The sequence below is a fragment of the Dendropsophus ebraccatus genome, chromosome 4, assembly GCF_027789765.1.
Source record: "Dendropsophus ebraccatus isolate aDenEbr1 chromosome 4, aDenEbr1.pat, whole genome shotgun sequence".
NCBI lineage: Eukaryota > Metazoa > Chordata > Amphibia > Anura > Hylidae > Dendropsophus > Dendropsophus ebraccatus.
Window position 1 is genome coordinate 170,066,199 of NC_091457.1, and position 12,589 is coordinate 170,078,787.

The 12,589-nt window shown below is 47.0% G+C and overlaps 1 protein-coding gene across 3 annotated transcripts in view; it reads right to left on the reverse strand.

The window, feature by feature from the left end:
* Window positions 1–12,589, reverse strand: part of PTBP2 (polypyrimidine tract binding protein 2) — a 52,730-nt gene that overhangs the window by 18,130 nt on the left and 22,011 nt on the right. For all 3 annotated transcript variants that reach the window (XM_069967722.1, XM_069967723.1, XM_069967724.1), the window contains exons 4-5: window positions 4,380–4,552; window positions 2,239–2,382 (exon numbers count right to left, since the gene is read on the reverse strand). In XM_069967722.1, coding sequence (XP_069823823.1) covers window positions 2,239–2,382; window positions 4,380–4,552 — 317 coding nt within the window. The remainder of the gene's footprint in view (window positions 1–2,238; window positions 2,383–4,379; window positions 4,553–12,589) is intronic.

The following is a 12,589-nucleotide window of genomic DNA, read 5'->3' on the forward strand; positions in this document are numbered from 1 at the left end:
AGAGGAGGGAAGACGAGGCGTCCTGTATTACACGTCAGGGGAAGAGGAGGGAAGACGAGGCGTCCTGTATCACACGTCAGGGGAAAAGGAGGAGGGAAGACGAGGCGTCCTGTATCACACGTCAGGGGAAGAGGAGGGAGACGAGGCCATAGAACAATTGTACTTTTCAGGGGCCCCTTGCAATCTACCATCCATAAAATGATACAACCCATAATTTTCTGAAAATTTTGGATCCATTTTAGGCGATAGCTGACATTATCTTTATTCTGTATGTCAGTCCAAATACAGGAGGTACCCACAGTTACATACAGTGCTGCCTTGGATTACAAGCATAATTCGTTCCGGGCCCGCGCTTGTAATCCAAATCCACTGTTAAACCAAAGTAAATTTTCCCATAAGAAATCAGAAATGCAGACAATTGGTTCCACATCCCAAAAATAAAGAGGATGGGAAACACAAGGGCTGACAGAGACTGCAGGGAGCAGGGAGGAATGAGCAGGGCAGATGTGTGCACATACATGCAGCACTCTCTGTCCGGGGAGAAAGGGGTTACAGCTATGGAGAGATTACCTCCACAGTCCTGTCCCCTGATGTAAGCCCCAGCCTGAAGTGGATCTGCTCCAGTACAGGGAGCTCTTACACCAAAACACTCTTAAATCAAGGTACCACTGTAGATTAAATTTTTCACCAATGTTACCCCCTTAAAGGGTTATTCTCAACCACTGACAATTCCTCTTAGCATCACTGTCTCCCACAAAGGTTACAGGTCTTCAGGGACGATCCACACTCCGGTGGTGTGCAAAACCTCAGAGGGGGAAGGAACAATACCTACTGCCCCCCAAGGTCTTGACCACCTGATGTCTCAGCCAAAATGCAACATTAATTTCATTTTTAGCCCGTTCTTTGGCCAGTAAAATTGACATCAGTATTCTTCAGATTGGCACAATTACAATGATATCCAATTTGTATAGTTCCCGACATGTTTTATTACTTTTTTTAAAAGAAAAAAAAAAAAAAAAAAAAAAAAAGGAAAATATTCTGACCTTTATTATGTTTTTATCTCGCATGTTTGTGCCAAGATCTATAGGTTTTATTGATGCCACATTGGGGTGGATGGGAATTTTTTTCTTGTATGCCATTCACAGCGTCGGATCAGTATTGTTATAGGTTTAATAGTTCAGATACTTCCCCACACTACAGTATCAAATAGGTTTGATGGTGGCAATTAACTTTTTTCCCTTACAATGTTTTAGGTGTCACTGTCATTCAGAAAAACTTTTGACATGTCAGAGACAAGTCAAAAATTTTGATCAATCTGGGACAGTGTTCAGACCCATACCGATCAGGAGAACGAGCCAGGAGAGGACTGGCTGCTGCTCCCCGCTCTGTCAGTGATAAGAGTCAGTGCTTCTCCCTGGGTCCGTGCACTCTAGCTTCAGAACAGCCTGTCTCAGGTCCCGGACAGTGATTGGCTGAGCGGCCTGTCAGCTATGACAGGCCGCTCTGAAGCTAGATCGCGTTGACCCGGGAGAAGCACAGAGCAAGAGGAGCCCTGCAGCCTGGATAGGTAATGTATATCGTCAGCCGCCGGTCGCGCACCGCTATTATATGTAGCGATGCGCGATCGGCGCCCGACAATTATAGGTCAGAACCTATATCAACGATCAGCCGATGACAATGATCAGGGCGACCAGGGGGGAGAGGGGTGTGGCGACCAGATGTCAGCAAGCAGTGCACCATTCATAACACAAGCGTCGCCCGAAAACGTTATACTACATTTACTTCAGGAATCCACAGAATTCCCCTTTTAGCAATCATGAGATGTGTAAACTGGTCAAGGCTGGTGAAGGGTGGCTCTAGGAGCAGACCTCTGACCGGACAGCATGGAGGTAAGCAGAAGGTCTCCTGCGGTCAGGTGCTGATCATCAGTGACAGCTACCACTGTGACACACACAAATGCCATGACCAGTGTGTGGCATTGAAGGGGTTAATGGCAGACATCAGTATGCGCGCTGGTGTCTGTCAGTGAGCGAGTACTGGCTGCTGGTAAGGTATACGTGTACAGCACAGTGTCCTGAGACCCAGGCGGTCATACATCCGGGTGTTATGCTACATTAATCACCATCTCCCACATTGGTAACACCGGGGGTCACTGTGTGATCCGGCCGCTGTAGACTGATGGAAGTTCTGGACACACAGGGAGACGTTCTAGGAATTACAACCTGCCATCAGGAATACCTGATTTAGTGCGCTGTCTGTCTTAAGCTCCTTATGGTTGGAGTACTGGATATAGATGGGCTGGTTACGCAGGTGAGGAGTCATTGAGTTATAATAGTTCACCATTGTGGCAGCCGCTTCCTCTGTTGCCAATTCCAAAAAAGCCTAAAAACACAAACACTAGAATTAAGACAATGCATCACAAAACGGAAAATTCATGTGACCTAGCAGAATGAGAGGCTGTACTGGGAACTCCCCAACTACACCGGTGTAGGCCATGTCACAAACCTTCCCACACCCGCTATAGAAGAGGCTGCCCAGGATGGAGGTCACCACAACATAGTCAGGAAGCCATGCCTCCCCACACCCGCTGTAGAAGAGGCTGCCCAGGATGGAGGTCACCACAACATAGTCAGGAAGCCATGCCTCCCCACACCCGCTATAGAAGAGGCTGCCCAGGATGGAGGTCACTGTAACCATGTCAGTCAGGAAGCCATGCCTCCCCACACCCGCTGTAGAAGAGGCTGCCCAGGATGGAGGTCACCGGAACCATGTCAGTCAGGAAGCCATGCCTCCCCACACCCGCTATAGAAGAGGATGCCCAGGATGGAGGTCACCACAACATAGTCAGGAAGCCATGCCTCCCCACACCCGCTATAGAAGAGGATGCCCAGGATGGAGCTCACTGTAACCATGTCATTAGTCAGGAAGCCATGCCCCCCCCCACCCCCACCAGACAGAAGGATTATAACAAGTTATCTTATATCTATTCATTACAGGTGTTCTCAGGGATTAGAAAAAAAAACTGCTACTTCCTTGCAAAAACAGCACCACCCTGCCCTTAGGTTGTGTGTGGTATTATAATTCAGCTCAATTGAATTTAATGGAAATGAGCATCAAACCTCATCTAACAGTACAGAGTCCTTCAGTTTCTGGAAGAAAGCAGACATGTTTTCCTAAGCTTGGACATACCCTTGAAGAGAGCGGTATGGGGTTAGGCACCATGACTAAATATGACTACAGCCGCTGTCAGAGAACGAGCATGAAATAAAAGGTTTATTGAACAACATTTTCTGATCTTAGAAAAAAAAAAAAAAAAAAAAAATGGTGCAGAGGGAACCCGCCGGTGACCACTCCAATGACTCATGGTGCAGAGAACCCGCCGGTGACCACTCCAATGACTCATGGTGCAGAGAACCCGCCGGTGACCACTCCAATGACTCATGGTGCAGAGAACCTGCCGGGGACCACTCCAATGACTCATGGTGCAGAGAACCCCCCCATGACCACTCCAATGACTCATGGTGCAGAGAACCCGCCGGTGACCACTCCAATGACTCATGGTGCAGAGAACCCGCCGGTGACCACTCCAATGACTCATGGTGCAGAGAACCCGCCGGTGACCACTCCAATGACTCATGATGCAGAGAACCTGCCGGGGACCACTCCAATGACTCATGGTGCAGTGGGAACCCGCCGGGGACCACTCCAATGACTCATGGTGCAGAGAACCCCCCCATGACCACTCCAATGACTCATGGTGCAGAGAACCCCCCCATGACCACTCCAATGACTCATGGTGCAGAGAACCCCCCACATGACCACTCCAATGACTCATGGTGCAGAGAACCCACTGGGGACCACTCCAATGACTCATGGTGCAGAGAACCCGCCTGGGACCACTCCAATGACTCATGGTGCAGAGAACCCGCCGGGGACCACTCCAATGACTCATGGTGCAGAGAACTTGCCGGTGACCACTCCAATGACTCATGGTGCAGAGAACCTGCCGGTGACCACTCCAATGACTCATGGTGCAGAGAACCTGCCGGGGACCACTCCAATGACTCATGGTGCAGTGGGAACCTGCCGGGGACCACTCCAATGACTCATGGTGCAGAGAACCCACTGGGGACCACTCCAATGACTCATGGTGCAGAGAACCTGCCGGGGTCCACTCCAATGACTCATGGTGCAGATAACCCCCCCATGACCACTCCAATGACTCATGGTGCAGAGAACCCGCCAGGGACCACTCCAATGACTCATGGTGCAGAGAACCTGCCGGGGACCACTCCAATGACTCATGGTGCAGAGAACCTGCCGGGGACCACTCCAATGACGCATTACAGTAAAATGTAGAAGAAACCAAGAGACATTACCTGATTTTTTCCTTTCAGCATCAGAATATTTGTTACTTTCCCAAAGGGTAACCCCAGAGCAATGACTTCAGTCTCTGTTACTTCTCCAGGAAGTTTCCGGATATGAAGAACTCGGGACGGGGCACTTTCCATTTTTTCATCCCCTTTGAATTTTTTGTTATCATTTCCATTGGCTTAGAGGGAAAAAAAACGAAAAATTAACTTCTAGAAGTCATATAATCTATAGAGGATACCATGTTTTGAAACCCACACAAAGGAGCAACTCTACCCCCACCCCACCTCCTGGAGAAGCAGTAGTAAAGTCCACCAACCCCCCCACTTTGATTAGGAGCATAAGTTGTTCCGGGACGGCGCTTGTAATCCAAATCACTCTTACATCAAAGCAAATTTTCCCATAAGAAATCACTGATCTGCAGACAATTGGTTCCACACCCCAAAAATAATGATTATTATTCTGAATAACATGTAGAAGAGATGAAACAATGAGAAGCAGCTGGATGTGTGATATATAAGTTACTGTACAGTATAGCAGCATGTGGTGTATAATGTATAGTAACTGTATAACCCTGATAACACAGCAGCTGGATATGTGATATATAAGTTACTGTACAGTATAGCAATCAGCATGTGGTGTATAATGTGTAGTAACTGTATAACCCTGATAACACAGCAGCTGGATATGTGTTATATATGTTACTTTACAGTATAGTGATCAGCATGTGGTGTATAATGTATAGTAACTGTATAACCCTGATAACACAGCAGCTGGATATGTGATATATAAGTTACTGTACAGTATAGCAGCATGTGGTGTATAATGTATAGTAACTGTATAACCCTGATAACACAGAAGCTGGATATGTGATATATAAGTTACTGTACAGTATAGCAGCATGTGGTATATAATGTATAGTAACTGTATAATCCTGATAACACAGCAGCTGGATATGTGATATATAAGTTACTGTACAGTATAGCAATCAGCATGTGGTGTATAATGTATAGTAACTGTATAACCCTGATAACACAGCAGCTGGATATGTGATATATAAGTTACTGTACAGTATAGCAGCATGTGGTATATAATGTATAGTAACTGTATAACCCTGATAACACAGCAGCTGGATATGTGATATATAAATTACTGTACAGTATAGCAGCATGTGGTGTATAATGTATAGTAACTGTATAACCCTGATAATACAGCAGCAGCTGGATATGTGATATATAAGTTACTGTACAGTATAGCAGCATGTGGTGTATAATGTATAGTAACTGTATAACCCTGATAACACAGCAGCAGCTGGATATGTGATATATAAGTTACTGTACAGTATAGCAGCATGTGGTGTATAATGTATAGTAACTGTATAACCCCTGATAACCCAGCAGCTGGATATGTGATATATAAGTTACTGTACAGTATAGCAGCATGTGGTGTATAATGTATAGTAACTGTATAACCCTGATAACACTGCAGCAGCTGGATATGTGATATACAAGTTACTGTACAGTATAGCAGCATGTGGTATATAATGTATAGTAACTGTATAACCCTGATAACACAGAAGCTGGATATGTGATAAATAAGTTACTGTACAGTATAGCAGCATGTGGTATATAATGTATAGTAACTGTATAACCCTGATAACACAGAAGCTGGATATGTGATATATAAGTTAATGTGGTATATAATGTATAGTAACTGTATAACCCTGATAACACAGCAGCAGCTGGATATGTGATATATAAGTTACTGTACAGTATAGCAGCATGTGGTATATAATGTATAGTAACTGTATAACCCTGATAACACAGCAGCAGCTGAACATGTGATATATAAGTTACTGTACAGTATAGCAGCATGTGGTATATAATGTATGGTAACTGTAAACCCTGATAACACTGCAGTTGAATATGTGATATATAAGTTACTGTACAGTATAGCAGCATGTGGTATATAATGTATAGTAACTGTATAACCCTGATAACACAGAAGCTGGATATGTGATATATAAGTTACTGTACAGTATAGCAGCATGTGGTATATAATGTATAGTAACTGTATAACCCTGATAACACAGCAGCAGCTGGATATGTGATATATAAGTTACTGTACAGTATAGCAGCATGTGGTATATAATGTATAGTAACTGTATAACCCTGATAACACAGCAGCAGCTGAACATGTGATATATAAGTTACTGTACAGTATAGCAGCATGTGGTATATAATGTATGGTAACTGCATAACCCTGATAACACTGCAGCTGGATATGTGTGTGTGTGGGGGGGAGAATATATTATATAGATTAATAATAGTAAAATTAAATAATAAAATTAGATAAAAACACACATATATATATATATATATATATATATATATATATATATATATATAGATGTCCCTCCTTTCCCTTCTTCCCCCCTGTAACATATATATAAAGGTTTCCCTGTAACATATATAAAGGTTTCCATCATGTCCCTCCTTTCCCTTCTTCCTCCTATAACATATATAAAGGTTTTCATCATGTCCTCCCTTTCCCGTAGACTATACACTAGAAACACTCTGTGGCCAGGCCTGGGGACTCAAAGGTTGCCTGTTTATTAAAGGGGCTATTCAAGGATCATAAGCTGTCCCCTATCCACATGATAAAAGATGAGAAGTTGATCCGGGGTAGATGGAAAAATCACTTTAACATAGAAGTTGAACAAAGGAAACCCTGACATTAGGGATCCACACATTGAGAATAACCTGAAGTACAAAATGTTTTTTTTTTTTATAATATACACGATTTTGAATGGTGAATGGGAATTTACATCATTCTTTATAATAGTCCTGCACCTCATGTACAGGAAGGTGAAAGCGAACGGTAAATCGCGCCTCTGTGCGAAGTCCTTCCATAAAGAGGGCTTTGTTCTTGGAGAAGAGAAATCTGGTGTTTTGTGTGAGAACATTTAGGTCTGTGTGTTCTGGGCATCTCCGCACCTGCTTTACTGTCGTCTCGCAGCAGAAAATGACCCCGAAATAAGTGAGGAGAGAAGCGATGAATAGACGCTCCACAATGTCATAATCACAGGAATAATTCCACCCTGTACGGCTGAATCCCGCAGAACAAAAGAATCCTGAGCAGCTTCACGTCTAAGTCTCCTGAATGTACAGAGCGCTATTCACATCATCCAGCGGGAAGAAAGGAAGCTCCCCGGGCCACACCATGGCCTCTTCAAGGGAAACTACATGAGCCGCACAATCCAGACACCGGAAACTTATGGAACCAATAACGGAGGACACGGAGAAGAGGATGGGATCTGTTACAGCCTCAATCCCATCTAACCGTTTTGTCAAAAACACAACAAAAACTCCTAAAAGAATCTAGTTATGAAAGGAGAACAAACAGTCACTAAAAAAGGATTATACAAATCACCTGACATAACTTGACAGATTCCTACAATGTGCCAGAGAGCACAGGCCGATCTGTATACCTCTACTGATACACAGCCCTACCATGTGCCAGAGAGCACAGGCCGATCTGTATACCTCTACTGATACACAGCCCTACCATGTGCCAGAGAGCACAGGCCGATCTGTATACCTCTACTGATACACAGCCCTACAATGTGCCAGAGAGCACAGGCCGATCTGTATACCTCTACTGATACACAGCCCTACCATGTGCCAGAGAGCACAGGCCGATCTGTATACCTCTACTGATACACAGCCCTACCATGTGCCAGAGAGCACAGGCCGATCTGTATACCTCTACTGATACACAGCCCTACAATGTGCCAGAGAGCACAGGCACATGTACATATTGTAAAACAGTAAGCAATCCTAAAGGGTGTAGTAAATAATATGCAATTTAAAAAAAGAAAAAAGAAAAACAAACAGAAGAAATGTCTGTCCCAATATATAAGACCAAAATATACTAAAAGTAATTAAATGCAACGTATATATACACTTATTTCAAGAAATTGCGAATTATAGAATAAAGGACTAATAAACAAACATTAAAAGTAAAAGGCACAAAAGTGAAATGAAAAGGTACAAACATCCATGAGCTACCAGGTGCCAGACAGCACAGCCGCTGCCGAAACGGTGGAAAACTAATCCTCTAACCCTTAGGCGACCCTGGACGTACCTGTATGTCCAGGGCCGCCCACAGGTGTTTAGAGCTGGGCCGCGCTTTGAACCGCCGTGGTCCCGGGTGCCGCATGTAGCCCGGGACCGAAGCCATTAGCAGGCAGGGCTCGATCGCCGTGCCCGCTAATAAGGTAATTGGATGCAGCTGTCAAAGATGCAGCCGGTCCCCGGTGTCTAGCAGTTACCTGATGCAGCCGTTCCCTGGTGTCTAGTGGCGGAGATCGCCCCCCCCCCCCCCCCCCCCCCCCCGCCCCGGAGCAATCGAGTGCTTATCTCATCGATCTATGCTGTATTACTATGCAGCATAGATCGTAATGAGAGATCAGTGTACTTATACTGGGGGGGGTGGGGGGGTGGGGGGATAAATAACCCTAACCCCAGGGGGGCTTCTAGTGTAAGTGTAGCAGTAAAAAAAAAAAAAAAGGTCATTAAAAAAACAAAAAGCCCCCTCCCCTAATTAAAGTCAGAATCACCCCCTTTTTCCCATGCTACAAATAAAAAATATGTTTGCTATCGCCGCGTGCGTAATCGCATAAAAAAATCCCAAAGAGCAAAATTGCGCATTTTTGGTCGCATCAAATCCAGAAAAATTGTAATAAAAAGTGATCAAAAAGTCGTATATGCGCAATCAAGGTACCGATAGAAAGAACACATCATGGCGCAAAAAAATGACACCTCACACATCCCCATAGACCTAAGGATAAAAGCGCTATAAGCCGGGGAATGGAGCGATTGTAAGGAACATATATTTGTTAAAGGGGTATTCCAGGGAAAATCAATAATTTAGCAATGGAAAGGGTTAACCAAGGTTAACCCTTTCCTAATATACTTACCTGTCCGTTTTTGGCCCCCCAAGGAGAGCTCTGGTCCGGTCACGTGAGCGTCCAGCTTGCCTCTCCCGGATCCTCTGTCCTTCCGGTTCGGTGACGTCACCACCCGGCCGGCGACTGCTGTCTTTCTTATTAGCAGCAGAGCACTGAACCCTGACTGGTTTGTTAGCGTGCAGCCAATCAGGGTTCAGTGCTCTGCGTCCCCTGCTGTAAGTTATCAGGGTTTGGGGGGGGGGCTCAGTGCCGGTGTCAGAACTACATTAGGGCAATGTGAGGGGTCCCTGCGGCATAACTTCATTCATAGCCACCAGACACCTGGAGCGGAGCTATGAATGAAGTGATGCCGCCCACCGCATCCCTTCCCCTCCCGGGACTCAGGGTCAGTATCACTGACACCCAGGGGGGAAGTCCTGTAAAGCAATGCTGATCATCTGCTGCTGATCCCCCCGGCCCCCCTCCCTGTGTCCCCGTCAGATCTCTCACCCCCAGAGCGCGCTGCCGCACTGGCCCGATCTCTGCACCTCTGATCTCCTGCATCAAGCAGCCGGCGGTACACAGCTGACAGGCGCTGTGTGACTGAGGCAGGAGAGATCTCTTCCTTGCTCCCTACACAGCGCCTGTCAGCTTAGTTTTATCGGGGTGATTGACAGGCGCTGTGTAGGGAGCAAGGAAGAGATCTCTCCTGCCTCAGTCACACAGCGCCTGTCAGCTGAGTACAGGTGCAGAGATAGGTGCAGAGATCAGGGCCAGCGCGCTCCGGGGGTGGGGGTGAGAGATCTCTGACAGGGACACAGGGCGGGGGGGGGGGGGGGAATCAGCAGCCGAAACACATTACTTTGCAGAACTCCCCCCTCCCTGTGTCCCTGTCAGAGATCTCTCACCCCCACCCCCGGAGCGCGCTGGCCCTGATCTCTGCACCTATCTCTGCACCTGTACTCAGCTGACAGGCGCTGTGTGACTGAGGCAGGAGAGATCTCTTCCTTGCTCCCTACACAGCGCCTGTCAGCTTAGTTTTATCGGGGTGATTGACAGGCGCTGTGTAGGGAGCAAGGAAGAGATCTCTCCTGCCTCAGTCACACAGCGCCTGTCAGCTGAGTACAGGTGCAGAGATAGGTGCAGAGATCAGGGCCAGCGCGCTCCGGGGGTGGGGGGTGAGAGATCTCTGACAGGGACACAGGGAGGGGGGAGTTCTGCAAAGTAATGTGTTTCGGCTGCTGATTCCCCCCCCCCCCCGCCCTGTGTCCCTGTCAGAGATCTCTCACCCCCACCCCCGGAGCGCGCTGGCCCTGATCTCTGCACCTATCTCTGCACCTGTACTCAGCTGACAGGCGCTGTGTGACTGAGGCAGGAGAGATCTCTTCCTTGCTCCCTACACAGCGCCTGTCAATCACCCCGATAAAACTAAGCTGACAGGCGCTGTGTAGGGAGCAAGGAAGAGATCTCTCCTGCCTCAGTCACACAGCGCCTGTCAGCTGGGTACCGCCGGCTGCTTGATGCAGGAGATCAGAGGTGCAGAGATCGGGCCAGTGCGGCAGCGCGCTCTGGGGGTGAGAGATCTGACGGGGACACAGGGAGGGGGGCCGGGGGGGGATCAGCAGCAGATGATCAGCATTGCTTTACAGGACTTCCCCCCCTGGGTGTCAGTGATACTGACCCCGAGTCCCGGGAGGGGAAGGGATGCGGTGGGCGGCATCACTTCATTCATAGCTCCGCTCCAGGTGTCTGGTGGCTATGAATGAAGTTATGCCGCAGGGACCCCTCACATTGCCCTAATGTAGTTCTGACACCGGCACTGAGCCCCCCCCCCAAACCCTGATAACTTACAGCAGGGGATGCAGAGCACTGAACCCTGATTGGCTGCACGCTAACAAACCAGTCAGGGTTCAGTGCTCTGCTGCTAATAAGAAAGACAGCAGTCGCCGGCCGGGTGGTGACGTCACCGAACCGGAAGGACAGAGGATCCGGGAGAGGCAAGCTGGACGCTCACGTGACCGGACCAGAGCTCTCCTTGGGGGGCCAAAAACGGACAGGTAAGTATATTAGGAAAGGGTTAACCTTGGTTAACCCTTTCCATTGCTAAATTATTGATTTTCCCTGGAATACCCCTTTAACAATGGTTTGAATTTTTTACCGGCCATCAGATACAATATAAGTTATACATGTTATATATCGTTGTAATCGTAACAACTTGAGGAACATATATAACAAGTCAATTTTACCCCAGGGCGAACGGCGTAATAACAAATACCCCCAAATAAAAGAAATTTGGGTTTGTTTTTTTTTATTTCACCACACATTGAATTTTTTTCTGGTTTCGCAGTGTACTTTATGGTATAATTCAGCCGTCATTGTAAAGTACAATTAGTGACTCAAAAAATAAGGATAAGGGCTCATGTGGGTTTTTAGGGGAAAAACTGCAAGTGCTATGGCCTTTTAAGCACAAGGAGGAAAAAACGAAACCGCAAAAATGTAAATTGGCCCGGTCCTCTAAGGGTTAAATTAGCGCGTTCTGTACTTATATGCTACGTGTTCTTGGAACAGAAGCTCCAATAGACGTCAATGGGTCTGTTTTTAATGGACAACACACTGAAGTACTATCCTTGAGCGCCCAGGCCGCCTCCACTCTACGGAGATTTATAGACCTGTCATTTGCTGGTCCGCAAAAAGTTATGCAAAACTAATGGTTTCTTTGATCCAGCCAATGGAATACGTGAATCCTGCAGACGGGATACGTGGATCCAGCTGGCGGGATATGTGGATCCAGCAGGTGGGATACGTGGATCCAGCAGTATCCAGCAGACAGGATACGTGGATCCAGCAGAAGGGATACGTGGATCCAGCAGAAGGGATACGTGGATCCAGCAGAAGGGATACGTGGATCCAGCAGAAGGGATACGTGGATCCAGCAGAAGGGATACGTGGATCCAGCAGAAGGGATACGTGGATCCAGCAGAAGGGATACGTGGATCCAGCAGAAGGGATACGTGGATCCAGCAGAAGGGATACGTGGATCCTGCAGACGGGATATGTGGATCCTGCAGACGGGATATGTGGATCCAGCAGACGGGATATGTGGATCCTGCAGAAGGGATATTTGGATCCTGCAGACGGGATATGTGGATCCTGCAGAAGGGATATGTGGATCCTGCAGAAGGGATATGTGGATCCTGCAGAAGGGATATGTGGATCCAGCAGAAGGGATATGTGGATCCTGCAGATGGGATATGTGGATGGGATCTA